Below are 22225 nucleotides of genomic sequence, written 5' to 3' on the forward strand. Positions count from 1 at the left end.
CTACACACACAGAAATGTAAAGTTACTTATGTATGTGTTTATTTAACTGCAGTTATGCTGCATTTATTTGCAGATTTCATGTTATTTATATACAGTATATGATAGAATAATATATTTAAATAAAATCGTATTTTTGCAAGAGAGACCTGTTCAAAATAGCAGAAGTCAGATACAACTATGGCAGCATGATTGTCTACCTACCTGAGACTGTGTAGGTCCAGGTCGTCAGTGTCGAAGTCTAACAGAGGCTGTTGAATGTCGCTGGGGCCCTGGGACTGCAGCACGGAGGAGGAGGAGGAGATGACCGTAGTCTGACCAGATGGGTGGATGGTCTTAAACTGGAACTGAGGACCCATCCACAGCCGACGGTGAGGCCCTGTGTGGGTCACTATCTCCACCTGGTAGGGGCCAAACAATAACATTAGCATGCTAGCAACATAAAACCACTGGAATGGATAGTGCAGTTACCTTAGTTTTATTTAATTTAGGTTAAACTAAATACTGGTACTGTGTTTGTGTACAAACTGCTGCAAACCAGTTTCCCATTTGGGACTAATAAAATAACTACTACAGCGTCACTGTCCACATCCGTTCTAGATGTAAACCTGTCAGACTAAAGCTTTGTTGTCCACAGAGGCGGAAGTCACAATGAGCTGGCGGGAGGCGTGTGTTAGGGAAGAGGAAATGAGGGAGACAGATTTCCGTGGCAACAGGATTAGAGGACGACCGTCAGAGCCACATTAGCGTCATCATTTCAGAGAAATGCCACTGTGGCCGTTCAGGCTCAGGAACAGCTCTCTGCAGCGTCTTTCCCCTGAGTGATGGCATGATGGGCTTTAACATAACAGTGGCACACTTCAGAGAGGTCTGTCTGTAATGTTACACTAGATGGATGGGGGAGAGGAGAGGACAGAACAATTGTAACTAGCTTTCACCTTCTCTCTTTACTCCCAATATCTTATTTTCTCTCCCCCTCTGCCCTCTCCCTCATCCCCTCTCTTCTCTCTGCCATCTCCAACATTCTTTCTTAGTAAGAGCTCCTCTCAATCCTTCAGTCTTCCCTTTATTTAACACAGACTCCCCTCCTTCCACACTCTCTGTCCCCCTCTCTCTCATGTATATTTGGCTGTGAAAGAGCCAAGACAGGGGTGACAGCTTAGGGTCTCGTAATACGTCCGTGGTGTGTGTGTGACACGTGGCCTGGCACAGCTGTGTAAATGAGGCCACAGAGAGATGGAAGGAGGAAGATTTCAGTGTGTGAGTACTCGCCAGTTAACACCATCAGTGTCGCCCAGCCCCAGAGATAAACAGATGCCACGGCTCTCTTCAGTGTCGGGGCACAGGGCCAGATGTTGGCCGCTCCTCTCCCCTCCTGTCTATCTGTCTGTCATGCCCAGCCCGCCTTGTCTCTGCCCTGCTGTCTGTCTGTCGCACCCTGTCCTGACATACTGCGCCTGACAATACGAGTTATCCACATGGTTGTGTACAGCTCATAGAACCACTAAAGGACTGTTGATATAACAGCTTAGGTATGTCTGATATGAACAGTCATTGTATAGTACAGGAGGTGGAGGAGGGAGAAAATTATAGTCCAGTCTCCAGAGGGTTGGTAGGTAAAGCATTAACCCAATAGATGTCATGTGTCATGACTGTCAGAGCCAGACTTGATGACTTGATGGAGGGGTATTGAAACCAGGAGGATAAGGGGGAATCTGTGGGGCTGCTTCAGGCATTGTTGTCATCTGACGGACCTGAGAGCTGAGAGCCACTTACACTATTACGCACCAAATCTGCATCCCAAATGGCATCCTATTCCCTATATAGTGCATTACTTTTGACCAGACCCTGGTCAAAAGTAATGCACTATATAGGGAATAGGGTGCCATTTGGGATGCAAGCAATGTCTCCTGAGTAGCGCTACATACAGCGCCCAGACAGATGGCAAACACCAAAGGTCACAATGTGGCGTTGTATTAGAAACATTCAGATCCATCTGATTCTGAACACTGCTGATAATCTAATGAAGGGATATGATTTAATGACATCCACAAGACAGCGGTGCTCTAACTCAATCTAGCCATTATCATCATACTATACATGTTTCAGTATTTATCCTCCAGACTATTGTACAGAACAGAAAGAAACTGACAGCATGACCTTAGAGGGCTCGTGTCTAGAATGGATCAAGACCATTCTTGTCTTCCAGTGCCGTTTCAGATTTGAATTTGAAAGACGACGAGATAAGTGTGTTGGGATAAACTGGAGGACAAGTGAGATGCCATGTTGAGGAGCCTCATCCACTCCAATGATTTACAGCAGCTATTAAGTGTCAGAATTATTGTAGTTGAAAATACACTGTGCTGTTTCCTGAGGATAGCACTGCGACAACCGCCAAGTCTTGTGGTATCTTTGTTGAGTGCAATAAGTCAGAACCTTGGTTTAACTAGTTTGTCTGACAGACAACACCCCCCCCATAACACCGTGTCCCCATCCCTGCTTGGCAGTTTTAAGCTGTAACTTATCAAAACAGCACAACTCCCCCTAGTGGCCTGGCTGCCAACCTCCATTAACAAAGACTTCACCTGGCTAATAATAGCACAGCGCAAGCGTAAATCCAGCCAAGCTAAAGTAGTTTTGGTGCAGGAGATGGTAGATAGACGGTAGCAGGTTTGGCTCCCGGCAAAACTAGCATAGTGGCTACAAACCACAGGGAAACCACAGACTAAGTGGGATACATTTACCCCAATCCATTATATATGGCCAGAAATTATTGATGGTGGAAATGTGATGGTTACATGCAGAGATCAGGCTTCAGACATTAAGGAGTGAAGGGTTAACCAAGCTGAAGAGAGTGTGGTCATATCACCATACAACTTATCTATCTGTAACGTTACACATTCCAACCATATATCCCTCCAAACCACATCTCACGGCAGTACTCAGTGCTAAAAAGGCCACTATTTGGTATTAGATTAAAATGTCATCTTATTTCACGCTGTAATAGTGGCATCATGCACAGCTGGACAAAGACAAGGAGTCCAACAGTCAACAGCCACTTAGTCCAAAAACCACCTATTACCTCCTGGGTTGTTTCACCAATTAAGTGCCTTTTGAGTAGTGTAACTTGGTAAAAAAAAAATAACATTCTGTCATAACGACCAACTTAATAAAAAACACTTCTCAAGAGGTTAAATAAAAAAATTAAGTGCCTATTAAGTGCCAAATAAAGTAATAGGGTTGACCGTAACAAGGTTGAAGATTTCATCTTAAATCAGCCATAAATCCCTTCGTGACAGGGGGAATGGAAGCTTTTTGTGTGCAACAGGGAGTGGCAATTGAATGCAAGCTTCACAGAAAACCTTTCTAGCCTGTCTATCTATGGGTAACAGGGTGAACATGTTCGACCCACTCAGTTTTCCACCAAAGAAACAACAGAGTAGAACCAGCTCACCTGCTTTTACACTATGTTTTGACTATTAGATGTTCAATGTTTCTTTTGAAAAAACTTTTAAAAGGAATATTTGCACCATATTAAAACGAGAGTTCAGTTCACATATCTTTTTTTTTACCTTAAAAAGAATAACTAATAATATGAATTCAATAATAATCTTAAGAAATGACTTTGTCAAAGCAACAAAATAACTAGGGCTTTACCATGATGGTGAAAACTTAGAGAAATGTTGGGGTTAAGTGGGTTAAAATCTTCCTAGAAGTCACAGAGGATGCACAGAGGGACATGTCAAAATGCAGAATTTTTTGCACTTGAGCTAATCTTTATTCATATTAAAAATCAGATTTATAGAATTTTACAAGTGGTCTACAATATATTAAAGGGCACTTCATTTAGTATGACAGGCTTTTAAAATTCAATATTTCTGCACAATTTCAACTTAAAATATCAAAGGGACGCAAAAGGCTCTCATTTCGTGGAATGACCCCCCTACCAGCTAGTGCCAAGGAGCAGTCCTTTAGGAGAGAAAATAAAGAGTTTGCTGGGCGATAGGCTCTTGAAGGGGTGACTGTCCCTCTCTAGCCACCATAGGACATGTGAAGTGCAGATGATGCAAATACTTTGATGTTGCTATAGATTGGGAGCGTTTCTCAATCCATTCCTGGTGGACTCCAGAAGGTGCACATTTTTGTTCTAGCCCAGCACTAATAAACCTGCTCTACTGGTAACTAAGCATCAAACCTTTAGATGACCTGAATCAGGCGTGTTAGTGCTGGTGTTTCATGATGTTGACTCAGTTATCACTCAAAAGGTGCCAGCTGGGCAGAGTCAGTCTCACCTGTGAGAGCCACTCCTCATCCTCCTGTCCGCTGTGGTCCGACGTCAGGCTGTCGTAAGACTCATGGCGCGTGATAGGGCCAGGGCTTCCAGGGGGCACCACTGTGGACACAGAGAGAGGGAGATAGTGTTTGTTAGAGCGAGCAAGCGAGAGAGAGAGTGAGAGAGAGAGAGAAAGCGAGGGAGAGACAGACAGACAGACAGGTTAAGGGAGAGAGAGGGCTAGAGTTGTTCCTGTTGTTTTGTGTCTCTGACACTCAGTTAAGTAGAGAGAGAGGGGAGGAAAGAGAGCAAAAGGCATATGTGTGCCTGAGTGTGTGAAGGAGCATGTGTAAGTGAGACTGAGAGAGAACATGTGTGTGTGTACGTGCTCGTGCGCGCGTGTGTATGTGAGGCCCGTCAGCGGCACAGGCAGAGAGGCACCCAGACAGATGGAACAGTCGCAGGCTTGAATAAGCAGGCGTGGAGAATGAAGCTTAATGTGTAGAATCAGTCTTTTCTCCTGGCACCTCAGGGCCTAGCGCCCCCCACCCCCGTGTCAGTCCATGGTGAATTTGTTTAATGTAGGAATTACTAATAAAGTTGTCTAGTTCTCATCTGGAGCGCACAAGGCGCTGCTGTCTCTTTTGCCCCCTCTCTCGCTTTTTCTCTCCTTCGCTCTCTCGCTTTTTCTATGGGTCTCTCGTGCGTAGAGCAGGTGTTGGGAGGCTTCTTTAGGAGGTGTGCTTGTCGGTCTGACACCACCCACACAGCGCCGCTGTAACAAATACCTCGACTGACACTCTTCCACTGTGGAGAGGCTGCCCTCGTTTTCCTAAAAGCTCGCAACACACTGCTCTCACCTGCTCTGGAGACGGGTGTCGTGAAGGTGTGTGTGGTTCCTAGCCAGATCCTTTGATACCTTATGTTGCTCTCTAATGGCAGAAGAACAAAGCCTGCTTGTGTTACTTATTAAACAAAATCATTACTACCCTTCCTTCCTTCCTTCCTTCATTTATCCCTTTCTCGCTCCCTCCCACTCTACTCTTGCTCTCTGACCCCTTGGGGGCAATCGCTGTTCCCTAATTAATTATTGATGCTTTGGAGCAGTTGCTGGCTGGCTGGCTGGATCGGGTTACGGCGACAGGGGGGCTTCCATTGGCCTGAGAGAGCTGGACGGACAGGCTCCTGAGTGGGGAGGTAGTGGTCATCCCCAAGGGTCAAGCACAGTCAGACCTGTGTGTGTGTGTGTGTGTGTGTGTGTGTGTGTGTGTGTGTGTGTGTGTGTGTGTGTGTGTGTGTGTGTGTGTGTGTGTGTGTGTGTTAGGGAATGCAGAGATATAGAGACAGACTGACCACACCAAACAGTTACAGACATATCTACCAGAGTGAGTGGCTAGATAGATAGACAGATCCATTGGGTCTGCTGCTTTTACTGTCATTACGGACTCTCTTAACCCTTAAAACTCATGGGAATTAGCCTATATGGTTAGGGCTACATTGAAATGTTTCTTACAGAAGAAATATGAAATGCAAAAGCATGGTAGCAATTGAAAGGGAAGAGTTTGGCAATTATGGGAAAAATTATTATACCAAAGATGAGGACAACAGTTCATCTGACAAGAATCCAAACATTACACTGTTGACTTTATGTGCATTTTACATTTACTTTTAGCCAAATTTGTTGATAACGAAATACTCTGGATACCTTGAGTAACAGTATAAGAATATTCCTGGAAAATGTGGGGTAGGTGCAACATAAGACAAACAAATGACAAGGGTTTGAGTGAGAGGACTAACTGGTGTCTCCAAGTGGCCAACCACCTCTCCAAAGTGTGCACAGTTCCTAAGCAATTTTAATGCACTTTTATAACTCAAAGAGTCTTCAACTATAAGGTACTTTTTTTTAAGCTCTCCTAGCTGTGCAGTTGAGGAACTAGAGCAAGCACACTTGTAGTTGTTTGGAACAAAACCCTGCATCCCTGCCATTACTGTCACAATTACTGTTGTTGATTATGCAATCAAAAAATTGCCCATTATAAATCGCAATCTCGGTCAGGTGGGCATCATTTGAAAGCTTGTTTGATTGCCAACATGACTATCTAAGTTATAAAATACAATTTACAGTGTTATGCATTCACATGGCAATTCAGAGAAACAGATCGTAATTCTGGTGCGCATAGAAAGGAGTCATGCGTGCATTCAGGTGTGTGTTCTGCAGCTAAACATAGGCTCATTCTGTTCAGAACAACTCAGGGTATGACGCCATGTCATCTTGTAACTGTACATCAAACAGTGATCATAAACGTTGACACTGTATATGACATGAGTTTTATGAGTGCCCAAATCTGCCATGTGCCAGTGTAAAAATTGAAGACATGATGGATCAGTGACATTTCGAGTGCTTGGGACTATAAGGTTCGATCTGCATTTTCGTCAAAATTGAGTTATTGACATAGCGTTGTTCTGTTCAATGTTCTCTACGTATATAGTACTCTAAATACCCAAATTCATGTTGTTAAGTTCAAAAGAATACAAGAAGAAATGTATGACAACATTCAAACTAATGAGGGTTTGGCAGGTAGCCTAGCGCTTAGAGCGTTGGGCCAGTAACTGAAAGGTTGCTGGTTCGAATCCCTGAGCCGACTAGGTGTAAAATCTGTTGATGTGCCCTTGAGCAAGGCACTTAACCCTATTTGCTCCAGGGTCGCCGTCAATAATGGCTGATCCCTGGCTGTGACCCCACTCTCCGAGGGTGTCTCAGGGAGAGTGGGATATGCAAAAAACACATTTCGAGTTCACATGTGAAATAGGACAAATGTAAGCACCCACATAATTATGACTATTATAACTATATAGCCAATTATCTCAGAATCAGATTTTTGCAGATAGAACCTTACAGTCCAAAGCTCTCAATTGTTTAGCTAGAAGGGAAGTTTCCATGTATGGACAAAAAATTACTTTCAGACATCCCCTATAATCGTCGGGGGGAAAATGTGGTTAGCAAACAGAGCTCTACTCTACCTTTAATAGGAAAGTGCCATAACATGTATGAAAACGTTTCAGTCCAGTGACAAAACATAATATGAAAACAGTGTACTAATTAATCATCGCAAGGCAGCATATTTGCTTTAGTGATGGTTGATAGCAAAGATTACCATCTGAAATGACTCAGGCGGAATATTATAACCATTCCTATCAAGTAGAAAAATAACTAATTGATGGTGTTTACCAGGCAAATCTGATTGGTGTTATTCTTTGGAAAATGTCCTGTTCTGGTAACACACAGTAAAAAAACAAAAGTGATTTTAAAAACGTTCCTAAACGATCTTAAAGAGCCTGTGTCTCTGGGCTCTACGAGGATGTGGTCTAGTTCTGCTGACCAGAGGAGAGACTCAGTGAGTGGTCTGGTCAAGGCCAGTAGCAGTAGGTATTGCAGGGGTGCATCCAAAATGGCACCCTATTCCCTATATAGTGCACTGGTCAAAAGTGGTGGTCAGCCTCAATGTCTAGTTGTCTGGCCTGTCCCTTTCGTTCTACCTCTAACCTCTCGCTCATTTGGGCAGCTCCTTTTGACAATTAGGCAGGCCAGTTGGGATAATGTCACGATCTGACAAGGCCGGCTTGCTTGTACAGTGCTTGTCCATGGCTGATCCTCCTTTCCCACTTTCCCTTTACCAGCTCCCGTCGGCCTCAGAAGTCTCTCACTCAGCCAACAGTCCAGGAGACAGCCAGCCGCCAGTTACTACATTATGAAAGGAACCTAGGGGCCAGACTTTATGTTCTTATATTTTATTATTGTTGCATTGTCGAGAAGGAACCTGCAAGTAAGCATTTCATTGGATGGTGTATACCATGTGTATCCTGTACATATGACTATAAAACTTGAAACTAGGGGGAGGCCAGTGCCTAAAAGCACCAGCAGTGTCACCATTGAGGTGCCCAGCCTACTCAGAGAGCTCAGAGGAGCCAGCCAGAAGAGCAGGGAGGTAAATTATTCATGCCATGTTTGCCTCGGCGAAGTCTTGCGGCCGGGGAAGAGGTGTCTGAACACACACGACAGACAGCTATGTAAATACAGCCCCCTCGCTTCAAAAAACACCAAGACCAGAGGGGGGAAAATATGCCCTGAATTTCAAGAATGAATGCTGCAAATGAGGAAGGAAATAAGCTTCACATTCATCAAGCTTGTGGTGGTGTTATTCTAAGGGATCTGACCGCAGGTTTAAATCTACTCCGACACCTCAGGGCAACACAAATTGGCCCTATTCATTCATTCATTCATTCATTTATTTTGGGCCTTTTAGAATGAAAAGGGTCTATGTTTCTCCTAACTGGCTGATTGAGCCATCCACACCACAGTGAGGATTCCCTGAGCCATCAAAGCTGGACTGAGACAGCATTTATGAGGCCAGCTCTTCTTCCATATCGCCTCTTCATATCTCTCGGTCTTTGTGTCCCTGTCTGTGTGTCCCTGTCTGTGTGTGTGTGTTTGTGTGTCTGTGAGTGTGTGCACCTCTCTCTCTGTCTCTTATCATATCCAGCAGTGTGGTGGAGCTGCTGTTTACCCGGCTGTGGCCCAGAGCAGAGCGGGCCCATAGCGGTGCCAGAGGGCTGGGCAGATGGACAGGTGGAGATAGTGACCATGAAGTGGCGCCACCGCTGCTTTTATCACCAGCCTGCGAGGCTCCTCTCCGGCTGGGCTGGCATGAGCTCCATCCATCCCTCCCTCCGCAGCAACATGCATTTTTAATCACACCGGTCATCCAATATAGAGAGAGCAACTGCTGTCAATCACACAACATCTAAACCCTCTAACCCCATACTCTAGAAGGTTGTGGAACCTAACTAGGTCCCTGAATACACAGACTCATTTGCAGATCTAAAGGTGCCCGTGATTAATCATACCCCCCTCCCTCGCTCCCTCTCTCCTTCTTTTGCAACTTTTCTCCTTTTCTCTCCCTCTCTCTTTGTCTCAGTCTTCTTCGCTTTCTTCCTCTCTCTTTCTCCTCCCGTCACTCTGTCCTTCTGGTTGTTGACGTTTGGGCAAGTATCTACTATGTAAACTAGACCCTGATAGTGTAGTTTGTATCGGAGCAGGGCGGAGAGCAGGAGCTTCTCCCTCCATAAGCCCTGATCTTTACACACCACTGGAGACGGCCAACAGAGCCAACAGTGTGTGTGTGTGTTCTGTTGTGTGGCTGTAGTGTAGCGTAGCATAATGCATCCCCGGGTCAGATCGACCGCCCTGGAACACTTCCACTCTGCCCAGCCAACCCCTGGCGAGCTGAGCGGACGCACGGTGTTGTGAAACAGAACGTTCAGTCGTTGCTTGGGTGCAAAGCGGAGGAAGCAGAGGAATGAAAGGTGGCACTCCGTGAGCCGTAGCAGCATGCAGGAAACACCCAGGGGCAGAGCAGAACGGAGCGATGGGTAGAAGAAGTACAAGACGACAAATGATGTGCATATTGTGTGTGAGTGCGTTAGGGTTGGTGCTGCTCGGCAGGCAGGAGGAACGGGGGCGAGGGAAGGACAGAAGAGGTGGGGCGGGCGGTGATATTTTGGCCATCACTAATTGGAGCTAAATATGAGAGAGCGCTGAGACTAAATCATTATGCCCTCTGTCTTGCCCATTATGCCTTCACGCAGGACAGAGTCACACTAAACCCAGCGCCGATGCCCGCTGCCTGACCCGTCACACCAACTTGACTTCATCGCTCTGACACTAGAAAGGACTATTAGAACTAATTTGAGAAAATATCCTACCCGCTCAGCCCTGAGCACTGGGGGAATGTCTACGTCCCAAATGGCACCCTATTCCCTATAGTGCACTACTGTTGACCAGGGGCTCTAGTCAAAAGTAGTGCACTAAGTAGGGAATGGGGTGCCATTTGGGAAGCAGACAATTTAGCGCAGAATAGAGGAGACAGAAGAAGAAGAAGAGGCACACGGGAGGAGAAGGGGATTGACCCAACGGCACTTCAGGAGCTAATTACTGATTTATGTTTCTGATTAGGCAGCTAATGCAACAACGCACACTTATAACGGAGGATAAATTAAATGTGTGGCCATCCGTGTACACTCTGCCCCCCAAGAGTTGTCCTCTTCTTCCCTCTGCCATCTCCAGCCTCCACAGCCTTTCACATGTCAACCTAAAGTGCTTGGTGCTCTTTGTACTTGTTATTGAGTTAGGAGGAGTTTGGAGGCTGGCTAATTGGCTTCATTTTAATGAGTTGAGTGGAGTTGGTTGAGCTGTTAGCATTGTGATGCTGACTTGTCCAGAGGAGGCAGACAAAGAGACATACAGTGACAAAGACTTGATTCAAAGTGCCGTACAGACGGAACAGAATGGATGAAAAGCTGATAGTTTGTGTGATAAGGGATCGGAGGCCAGAGCACTACTCAGATGGAGTGATGTCTGATCTCTACTGAGGGTTTTAAGAGGGAACAGGGAAGTAATAGAGGATGACTGAAAGGGTCCTACTCTCAGCATGTGTCACCAATAAGAGGGTGAAGACAATCTCTCATAGAGAACAAACAGTAGGAATCAGTAGGCTTCAGCTCTGGCACTGGTCTAATGGAGCTTGGTGCACACACACGTACAAAGAGTACTTATATACACATACAGAGAAGAGTACACACACACACACACACACACACACACAGTGTATAACACTTACATCCAGCCAGGAGGTATTGGTAATACTGCACCAGGTCAGAGGCCAGCACCAGAGGGTGGTTGGAGAGGAAGGGAGGTTGCAGCTCATTCCACAGAGGAGTCCTGTAACAACCAAACACAACATAGGAGAGAAACACACAACTTAATTACAGAGAAGAAAATCTCAGGCTGTGTCCCAAATGGCACCCTATTCCCAATGTAGTGCACTACTTTTGCCCATTTAGGACCCTTTCGGTGATCCACCATCACAAAATAGAGCTCTGGTCAAACGTAGTGCATTTGTATGGAGCAGTGCCCCTGCTGGGTTTAAATGGACTGTGGTCCTTGGAGCCTGGCAGTACAGAGGCAGATATACATATGAAGGTGTGTGTACTATAGTCGTTGCATACAGTACTGTAGTGTACAACATGAACATCACGTGTGTTTTGTCCTACACAGCTGTAGTCTGATCACAGAGAACTGGGTCACAGCAGAAGCACTTTATTAAATCTGGTTCCAGCTGCTCATTTGACATGGATGTATGGATGAATGGGATTCTGCAGCACAATATGTTTACACTGTATACAATATTGTATTATAACTAGCAGAAAATATATAATAACTCTGTTTTAATAAAAAGCAGAGTTTGCTATGATAATGTCACAAACATACTGTAAATAATCACACACATTACTGTATAAATCACAAACATTCCTGTATATAATCACACACAATACTGTATAACTGTACAATATATTACTGTATGTAAATCTTCATAACATTAACCACAGCTTAACAGAGTGGGAAAAAGAAATGTGTGTGTGTGTGTGTGTGTGTGTGCCCATGCGTGTGTGTTAGGAAGGGTCAGTTACCTGGCCAGGCTCCAGCAGGCCCGTGGACATGTATTGAGCTCCAGGGGTGTGTCATCGCTGATCTTCTGGGCTGTGCTGATTGGCCGAGGCTCCAGGACATGCTCCACCAGGGTGCCATAGCAACTGAGGATGAAGAGGGACTCCACCACTGACCGGCTGGACTGGTCTGAGGAACAGGAGAGGTCAACAGGTCAACGTTACAAAGTAAGAGGAGCATGTTGTTGTGACTAAGTGTTTTGTCTACTACGCCCAGCATCTCACTGAGTGGGTTTGTACTTCCCTGACCTTAATGTTGCGTCTACACAGGGGGCTAAGAGGGGTTAACACCCAGAGCCAAGTTTCCTGGTCAATTGGATTTACAGATTTTGAACTTTTACATTTTGCCAAATTAAAACTAAATTAAACTGTTTTAGTGTGATGGTGGTTTTGGGGGTAACAGCTAGTATACTAATGCACTAGTGGGATCTAATGATGAACATAACGCTACAAAGCCTTTACGACCCCTCCTCACCTTTCTCTCTCTTCATGTTGGGGTTGGTCATGTACCAGGAGCGTGAGGCAGCAAAGACAGCAGCCACACAGAACTCTCCGCCACTGGACTTACTGGGGGAGATCTGAGGGGGAGGCTTGGCTTTGCTGCAGGGGAAAGAGGGGGGTGAGTGGGTAAGAGAGCCCAGACACAGGGTGCTCCTCTTGGAGAAGATAAAGGCTTGCGGTTTGAGTTGTTAGATTAACTAAAGCTGTAGTTAAAGAAAGAATGAGTAGAGAATTGTTGCCAAATGTTGAGAGAATGATGGCCGATCTGGTTTGAGATATTACAGTTCAAACACTGCCACATCTGTGAACAAAGAACAAGCCAAGCTTTTAACACAATTACATGTCATGCTATTTAGCTAAATAAAGAGATGAGTATGACTTAAAATGAAGTACATTGGTAGCAAAGAAATTGAAGAAAAATATCATATTTGCTCTGAATTGTCTCCAATTTCACTGTGCCCTTGTCTAGACAAATGATTTATGTATTGGTCTCTACTATTCAGCAAATTATCATTAGACATCATTAGACATAATACAGGATATTTCCTCCCTCATTCAATACAGGATTCCTGCAGTCTGAACGGGATAACGTGCGTGTGAGTGTGTATTCCCATGACAGTAAATCAGGACTGCAGCTCTGTAGAGGATGTCTATGGTATTTTAAAGCCTGTGCTCCTAGTTGATTACATCCTTCCTTTTCTCATGAAGCATGCCATGTACACTCAAACCACTACAGACTGACCATGGACTGTACTGAGGACTGTGTGTGTGTGTGTGTGTGTGTGTGTGTGTGTGTGTGCATGTGTGTCCACACACACTAATACACGCGCCACGCACACGCCAGAACACACACATGAATAGAAAGAAGTTTCAGCGAATACTTGAGGATGCCATAATGGTTATCACTTGCTTGAACATGTGCCTCAAATGCTGCTAGTCTTCCAGCTGCTTCCCCTAGTCTCACTTTGAGTTAGCCGTTTGAGAGAATTTATTGGGAGTTATTGGATTATTCAGACATGTCAGGATCGTTTGGATGAAAGCGAACACAGGAAAGGTTCAGTATTGTGATAGGGCTGCATATGCTAGTGATCAGAGAACAGTAGCGGAGCGGCCTGGTATTATTGTCCAGCCCTATAACTAAGGTGGACAGTAAAACCCCCGGCCTGGCATTAACAGCTGAACCCTGAGAGAGTGCGAGCGTGAGGAGGGGATGGAGGCTGAAGGGCCTGACACAGTCTGACACACTAACACAGTCTGACACAGTCTGACACAGTCTGACACACTAACACAGTCTGACACCGTCTGACACACTAACACAGTCTGACACACTAACACAGTCTGACACACTAACACAGTCTGACACAGTGTGACACACTAACACAGTCTGACACAGTCTGACACACTACCACAGTCTGACACACTGACACAGTCTGACACACTAACACAGTCTGACACACTAACACAGTCTGACACACTAACACAGTCTGACACACTAACACAGTCTGACACACTAACACAGTCTGACACACTAACACAGTCTGACACACTAACACAGTCTGACACACTACCACAGTCTGACACACTACCACAGTCTGACACACTAACACAGTCTGACACACTAACACAGTCTGACACACTAACACAGTCTGACACACTAACACAGTCTGACACACTAACACAGTCTGACACAGTCTGACACACTAACACAGTCTGACACACTTACACAGTCTGACACACTACCACAGTCTGACACACTAACACAGTCTGACACACTAACACAGTCTGACACACTAACACAGTCTGACACACTAACACAGTCTGACACAGTCCCACAGGAGAGGTTAACCTCTGATCTAACCAGGGAGACCTCACTAATACATACACACACTCACACCAGACCGCTTGAACACAAACAACCACCCGTACAGACACACACACCAAGATTTTGGAACATGAAAATTCTCTATAATGAAATGATATAATATTCAAAAATTCACTTCAAAATAACCAGAAAATATGATTCTGATCAATTTCTCAAAGATTTTCCATACTATCTACCCAAAGCTGTTCTGTTGAATCCAGTGTGATGGCATACAGTCCAGTACTTGAACTCTCCTTGGCCTGGCAGCCTCAGCCTGACACACTAACAGGTGTTGAATGACCTGTTGCGGGCCTCAACTCTCCCTCCTCCTCTTCCCTTCAAACTGTCAGCAGCTCGTAAATTACTCCCTGGACGTGGCGAGATGTTGAGGTCTTTGTTTAGCCGACACCGTGTGAAGGATGTTTCTGGGTAGAACGGGGGGGAGGGGGGAGGGGGGAGGAGGCCTCTAGACAACGTTAGTGGCTGTGTATTTATTAGTGTTGGATAAAGGGGTGAGGCTGAATAACCAAATATCTACAGTAAGCCGTGGTAGCGGAGGAGAGATGGAGAGATTAATAAGACCATGTCAGGATATTGCCTTGGCTAACTCTACGGCCCTCTCCCTCTCTCCTCCTCGGATCTGTCCATCCGTCTGACTGTGTCTGTCTGTCAGCGTGTCCAGGAGATACACTCAGAGCCTCGGCCGGACGGCCAGGGGTCAGCCAACACAGCACACCGCTTCCTTCTCACTCCGCCTTCCCTCTCTCTCGCCCTCCCGTTTCTCTTCCAGTCACTCTCTCTCTCTCTACGTTTTCTCATTCAGTCACTCTCTCTCTACGTTTTCTCATTCAGTCACTCTCTCTCTCTCTACGTTTTCTCATTCAGTCACTCTCTCTCTCTCCGTTTTCTCATTCAGTCACTCTCTCCCCGTTTCTTAACCTCTCTAACATCATCCGCATATCAAAAGTATCACTGATATGGTGAAGATGGGAAACTCAACAAATCCTGTTCCATGCTCTGGATCTCTCTTTAACAGACTAAATGATATGGGGGCTGGTGAATGGTTAGGGGAGGGAGGGAATCAGGGTTGGGGTATGTGTTAGTCATAACAGCACATGTAACCTCACTTCACTGCTCACTGTGATTTGTGTGTGTGGTGTCTTTGACAGCTAGTGGTGAGTGACGTGGAGTCTGTCGGGCTCTTCTTTAGTGAGGTGTTTCATCTCTCCAAATATTCTGCTTCTTCTCTCCCTCTTACTGGAAAAAATTGAAATCCTAAAAGCTTGTGGTCAACTGGTTTCAATATCCCCAGGAAACACAAATCCTATTCCAGTGGCTTGACTTTGGTTTTGGGGTGAAATCTCAGGCTGACTCGTTTGCCACACGGCGCTGTGTGTGGTGTGAAGGAAGGTATTTTATCGCCCCGCTATTCACGGTTGTCTTTGGACGGAGGCAGGCTTGAATAATACATCAAGGAATAACATTGTATAAAAAGGACATGTTTTCATGAATCGAGGGGAAAGGCCCAATGACAAATTAAGAGTGTAAACGGCTCTTATGGTGCTGAGAAGAGAAGACTGCTGCAAGGAACTATGCTGCAGGACTGGCCTGCGTACTAACACACACACACACACACACACACACACACACACACACACACATATGTATGTATGCCCGAACGCATGCCACACACACACACACACACACACACACACACACACACTGACAACTAACTGTGATAAGTTCTCCTTGTGGTGTCTCCATACTGATCAGCTAGTGTAGATACTCTCCATACTCTCTCTTTGAATAGTCCTGGGTTACCACGGTCTGCTAATGGGAGTGGGATCACAGCTTGGTTCTCTGAGTAGACATGACTGCAAACGGTTATTCATCTGCGTTTCAAATCATTATTTTCCTCTCGGTCTCACTTGAAGTGCCTTGAAAGTGTTGAGGTTTTTAAACTGCGACAGAGGCCAGCCTACAAGAGAGAGACAGACAGACAGGCAGGCCGTACTCTGGACTCCATATGGAACAGAGGAACCGGTCAGGAAGGAGAAAAAAAAAAGAAAGATGTAACCCAATATCAATAAATTATGAAAAAGAAATACACCGAGTGGGATGGGAGAGAGGGGGATGATGGATGTCACTAAACAGAAGCCAAATTCATTTTTTTCCCTCTCTCTCCCCACGAGATGTTATTTTGTGCTATTGGGAAGAGACTTCATTTTCTCTGCAACTTTAATTAACTTAAAAGACTACTCGCATGTCATTTCCACTTTTAATTTAACAAATGAGGACTTTTGACTGAGCTAATAGCTTTTCCTCAAGGGCATAATTCAATCTGTGACGTCCACCATTAAAGCCCTTTCGCATTACAGGGCCGAGGCGAACATGAGGCGCCATCGAAGGGTCGGGAGGGGGCCGGGAGGGGGGCAGGGCGAAAGGGGGGCAGCTCCATCGCAATAAACAAATACGATAGAGCCTCACTTCTGTTGGCTCATCCAGCGACAAAGAGCAGCAGAGACCTGTAGGGTAGAGCAGAACAGTGGCTGCATCCTAAATGGCTCCATATTCCCTATAAATACTTTTACCAGGGACCATAGGGTTCTGGTCAAAAGTAGGGCACTACATAGAGGAATAGGGTGTCATTTGGGACACACCCAGCGACTGAACGGGGGTGAGAGGAGCGGAGGCAAAGCCCGAGACGGGAGGGAGAGAGGGAGGAGAGAGACAGACAGAAAGAGAGAGCAAGAGAGAGACAGAAAGAGAGAGAAAGAGAGAGACAGAAAGAGAAAGAAAGAGAGAGACAGAAAGAGAGAGAAAGAGAAAGAGAGAGAGAAAGAGAGAGAAAGAGAGAGAGAAAGAGAGAGAGAAAGAGAGAGAGGGCTTTGGGCAGCCATGTGGAGGTCACATCCCTCAACGTCACATGTATTATTTTACAGCAGCCTTCCAAAACAGAGGTGGCCTTGGGGCAGGAGGCCGGAGCTACAGACAGACGGCTGTAATGATGAGGCCATTTGGGAGCCGAGCGGACTGAGTGGAGCAGACTGACTAAACAAATGCCGTTTCAGCATCTCAGGGAAAGAATCAGAGGCTGCCTCCCAAATTTAACCATATTCCCTATATAGTACACTACTTTTGACCAGGGCCCATATTTGACCAGAGCCCTATGGGCCCTAGTCAAAAGTAGTGCACTATGCAGAGAATAGGGTGTCATTTGGTATACATAGAGAATCAGAGGATAACACAGTGCCACCGACGCGGCCAGCAACCAAGGACTGTGGGCTCTCCTTCTCAGTGGCCGATGTGAGTAAGACATTTAAACGTGCTAACCCTCGCAAGGCTGCCGGCCCAGATGGCATTCCTAGCCGCGTCCTCAGAGCATGCGCAGACCAGATGGCTGGTGTGTTTACGGACATATTCAATCTCTCCCTATCCCAGTCTGCTGTCCCCACATGCTTCAAGATGGCAACCATTGTTCCTGTACCCAAGAATGCAAAGGTAACTGAACTAAATGACTAATCGCCCTGTAGCACTCACTTCTGTCATCATGAAGTGATTTGAGAGACTAGTCAAGGATCATATCACCTCCACCTTACCTGTCACCCTAGACCCACTTCAATTTGCATACCGCCCCAATAGATCTACAGACGATGCAATTGCCATCGCACTGCACACTGCCCTATCCCATCTGGACTAGAGGAATACCTATGTAACAACGCTGTTCATTGACTATAGCTCAGCATTCAACACCATAGTACCCTCCAAGCTCATCATCAAGCTTGAGGCCCTGGGTCTCAACCCCGCCCTGTGCAACTGGGTCCTGGACTTCCTGACGGGCCGCCCCCAGGTGGTGAAGGTAGGAAACAACATCTCCACTTCGCTGATCCTCAACACTGGGGCCCCACAAGGGTGCCTGCTCAGCCCCCTCCTGTACTCCCTGTTCACCCATGACTGCGTAGCCATGCACGCCTCCAACTCAATCATCAAGTTTGCAGACGACACAACAGTAGTAGGCTTGATTACCAACAATGAAGAGACAGTCTACAGGGAGGAGGTGAGGGCTCTCGGAGTGTTGTGTCAGGAAAATAACCTCTCACTCAAAGTAAAAAAAAAAAAGGAGATGATCGTGGACTTCAGGAAACAGCAGAGGGTGCACCCCCCTATCCACATCGACGGGACAGCAGTGGAGAAGGTGGAAAGTTTTAAGTTCCTCGGCGTACATATCACTGACAAACTGAAATGGTCCACCCACACAGACAGTGTGGTGAAGAAGGCACAACAGCGTCTTTTCAACCTCAGGAGGCTGAAGAAATTTGGCCTGTCACCTAAAACCCTCACAAACTTTTAAAGATTCACAATTGAGAGCATCCTGTCGTGCTGTATCACCGCCTGGAACGGCAACTGCACAGCCCACAACCGCAGGGCTCTCCAGAGGGTGGTGTGATCTGCACAACGCATCACCGGGAGCAAACTACCTGCCCTCCAGGTCACCTACAGCACCCAATGTCACAGGAAGGCCAAAAAGATAATCAAGGACAACTACCACCCGAGCCACTGCCTGTTCACCCCGCTATCATCCAGAAGGCGAGGACAGTACAGGTGCATCAAAGCTGGGACCGAGAGACTGAAAAACAGCTTCTATCTCAAGGCCATCAGACTGTTAAACAGCCATCACTAGCACAGAGAGGCTGCTGCCTACATACAGACTTGAAAATCACTGGCCACTTTAATAAATGGAACACTAGTCACTTTAATAATGCCACTTTAATTATGTTTACATTTCTTGTATTACCCATCTCATCGGTATATACTGTATTCTATACTATCTTAATAATGTTTACATATCTTGCATTACCCATCTCATCGGTATATACTGTATTCTATACTATCTTAATGTTTACATATCTTGCATTACCCATCTCATACGCATATACTGTATTCTATACTATCTATTGCATCTTAGACGATGCCACTCTGATAATGATAATGACATTTCTCATCCATATTTATATATTCTTATTCCATTCCTTTACTTAGATGCGTGTATTTTAGTTGTAGAACTGTTAGATATTACTTGCTAGATATTGCTGCACTGTCAGAACTAGAAGCACAAGCATTTCGCTACACTTGCAATAACATCTGCTAACCATGTGTATGAGACCAACACATTTGATTTGATTCAACCCACCTTCCTCGCTCTATGTCTAATGTTCCTCCTCATCACACTACTACTGAGAGAGGCATTTATTGTGGGATGGTTGTATCCCCTGCCTGCCTGCCACACCCCAGAATAGCCCTAGATAGAGGTTCCATGTCGAGGCTATATTTAACAGCTAGTCTAGTGTGAGCTCATGTAATTGGATGGTGGTCAGAGGTTACGTGCCACACTCTTCTATCCTGAGCTGTTAAAAAAAGAATGAGGGATACGGAGAAGGGGAAAATTAGGGTTCAGAGAAGAGGAGAGGTTATTCAGGGAAGAGGAAGACGTGCTACTGTATGTGTCATTGGGTGTGTCAGAAATGGCACCCTATTCCCTATATATACACTATTGTTGACAAGTATAATGCACTATATTATACAGAATAGGGTGCCATTTGGGATGCAGCCATTATGGGAGAGAAAAAGAGGCCTTGTTACATGTCCAGGTCCTCATCTCAACATCCTCTCTAGCCAATCCAAACAAAACACTTACTGTTTATTAAATCCAATTGGAATTATGAAGTTAGACCAATGATCTGTTATGCCCTCAGTCCAGGGACATGCTGTTACAGGAACAATCCTGCTTTAACTAGCTAGCTTGAGTTGGAGCCAAAGGCAGGCAGTTACTGTTACTGTGTGGGTGTACATCATGCTAACAAATGCTAATGATGTACCTTTGAAAAGCATACAACTCTCTGAAATCACTAAGAGCCTAGCTGGTGCGGGAGGGAAGGAACGAGGGGAGGAAAGGGGAAAAAGCTTAAATTAAAAAGTATGAGTGAGTAACTGGCCACAACAAAAGAGGAAAGCCAAGCCTTGGGGAAGGCACCACATGCTATTAATTTCCTAAAGTGAATGGAGGGAGTCGGCAGTCAGGGAGGAACGAGAGAGGAGTGAGAGAGTGAGTCGGAGGAGGAAAAGTTCACTGCACCGCCGTTGAGCCCAGCCACTCAATTATCTGTCCATAAGTGACTCTGTCATAATGGGGCTTCTTTTAAAAAGCTTGTAAGCATCTGATTTCACAAGACAGCGCTGACAGAGAGAGACTGGACTTTCTGCCCTCTTGAGTATTTGAGAGAACTGCACTGTTAGAAAACTCATTGCTAACTTAGAGAACTGTAATGTCATTCGCAGTAGATTTAGGCCCAAACTGAGGTGCGTAGACAAAAATGTCATATTAAACATATCGGCCTGCACACGGCTGTGTCATTTACATTTTGAGGAAAATTGGCTATGACAATGCTGTATCAAAGTAGGTATCTTTCATCACAACTGAGGTAAATGAGATGAATTCGAAACAGAATGAAGCATGAATACTAAAATGTCTGTACATACAAAATAATGCTAACTGCTCTTTCATGATTATACAATCCACCTCTTATTGCAAAATGTTCAACGTTCAAGTAAATTATTATAAGCCTATAACAAATCAACAGCTCTCCTCTAAGTTCACACATAAGCACTATGTTGTTTTCCCAGAAAGGGAGGCAAATCACTCATTACATGACATTCATGACATTAACCAATTACATCATAAAATTGACGTACAGAGAAAAAGCGCCAAATAGACAGATGGCTAAAGCCACATTAGGCCTGTTTACAATGGACAGGCTGTGTGCAATTTAGGACTCACGCATGCACACGCACATCCGATTGTTCAATCATATTATAATAATATAAAAATAATATGCCATTTAGCAGACGCTTTTATCCAAAGCGACTTACAGTCATGCGTGCAAAAATTTTTTTTTTTGTATATGGGTGGTCCCGGGGTTCGACCCCACTACTAATATTGCCACAAAATAACAAAAAAAACACAATGGGAACAACATGAGGTCAACAACAAAGGCATTATTGTTAAATAAACAGTGTCTGTGGTTTAATGTGAACAGCAAAAGAAGAGAGAATGAGTGTGAGAGAGAAAGAAAAAGAGAGAGACCGAGATACAGAGAGAGATACAGAGAGAGAGAGAGAGATACAGAGAGAGATACAGAGAGAGAGAGACAGAGATACAGAGAGAGAGAGACAGAGAGAGAGAGACAGAGAGAGAGATACAGAGAGAGAGAGACAGAGAGACAGAGAGAGCGAGAGATTGGTCACCGTCATGAAGTGGTGAGTTCAAATAAAACCACAAGGAGCCAGGCAAGAAGGTTCCAGTGATGTTACAACATACCTCTGGGTTTGTGAGTTCACCCCTCCATAAAAAAAGATAAAGAAATCAACAATTTTATTTTCTCAATACGAACCACTATCCCAATTCCCTATATAGTTTATGTGGACTTAAATTGTTGTTTGGTGTGAATCTTTGACGTCAGATTTAGGCATAGACACAAGACAAGCACCTTGTGAAATCATCCACCCAAAGTGTAAACTCAAATCCACTTAAAGAGTGCAAGAAAAGAGAATGAAGAGAAAGACTTTGCAGAAGAAGAAAAAAGAGAAGCACTTCCATGGTGTTTTCCTCAGGGATGACGACTGAACAAACTGACAGAATGTGTTGAAAACGCACTCAATATACTCAGACACAAATGAAAATATGTGATGGATGCAGTCGTTGACAGCGTCCCAAATGGCACCTCATTCCCTTTTTAAGTGCACTTCTTTTGATCAGGGCCCATAGGGCTCTGGTCAAAAGTAGTGCACTAAATAAAGAATAGGGTGTCATTTGGGACACATATGTTGTATTGAGCCAGGATAGAGCAACAACAGAGCATGCTAGGTAGGTAGGTAGTGAGGAGGGAAAACTCACCATGGAGTTTTAATGGCAAAACATCCTGCCCCAAAGAGGTAAGGTCTTCATGGGGGAGGGAGAGATACACAAAGAAGAG

At 45.1% G+C, this 22225-nt stretch overlaps 1 protein-coding gene across 6 annotated transcripts in view; it reads right to left on the reverse strand.

Annotated features, from left to right (window-relative positions):
- Nucleotides 1-22225, reverse strand: part of LOC121566650 (BCAS3 microtubule associated cell migration factor-like) — a 268998-nt gene that overhangs the window by 147534 nt on the left and 99239 nt on the right. For 4 of the 6 annotated variants that reach the window (XM_045213788.1, XM_045213787.1, XM_045213789.1 and 1 more), the window contains 6 exons: nt 22147-22191; nt 12309-12433; nt 11798-11963; nt 10948-11048; nt 4290-4390; nt 202-398 (listed from right to left, as the gene is read on the reverse strand). In XM_045213788.1, the coding sequence (XP_045069723.1) occupies nt 202-398; nt 4290-4390; nt 10948-11048; nt 11798-11963; nt 12309-12433; nt 22147-22191 (735 nt within the window). The remainder of the gene's footprint in view (nt 1-201; nt 399-4289; nt 4391-10947; nt 11049-11797; nt 11964-12308; nt 12434-22146; nt 22192-22225) is intronic. The other 2 variants (XM_045213790.1, XM_041876611.2) reach the window with 1 other exon arrangement.

Source organism: Coregonus clupeaformis, chromosome 5, assembly GCF_020615455.1.
Source record: "Coregonus clupeaformis isolate EN_2021a chromosome 5, ASM2061545v1, whole genome shotgun sequence".
In the NCBI taxonomy this organism is placed as follows: Eukaryota; Metazoa; Chordata; class Actinopteri; order Salmoniformes; family Salmonidae; genus Coregonus; species Coregonus clupeaformis.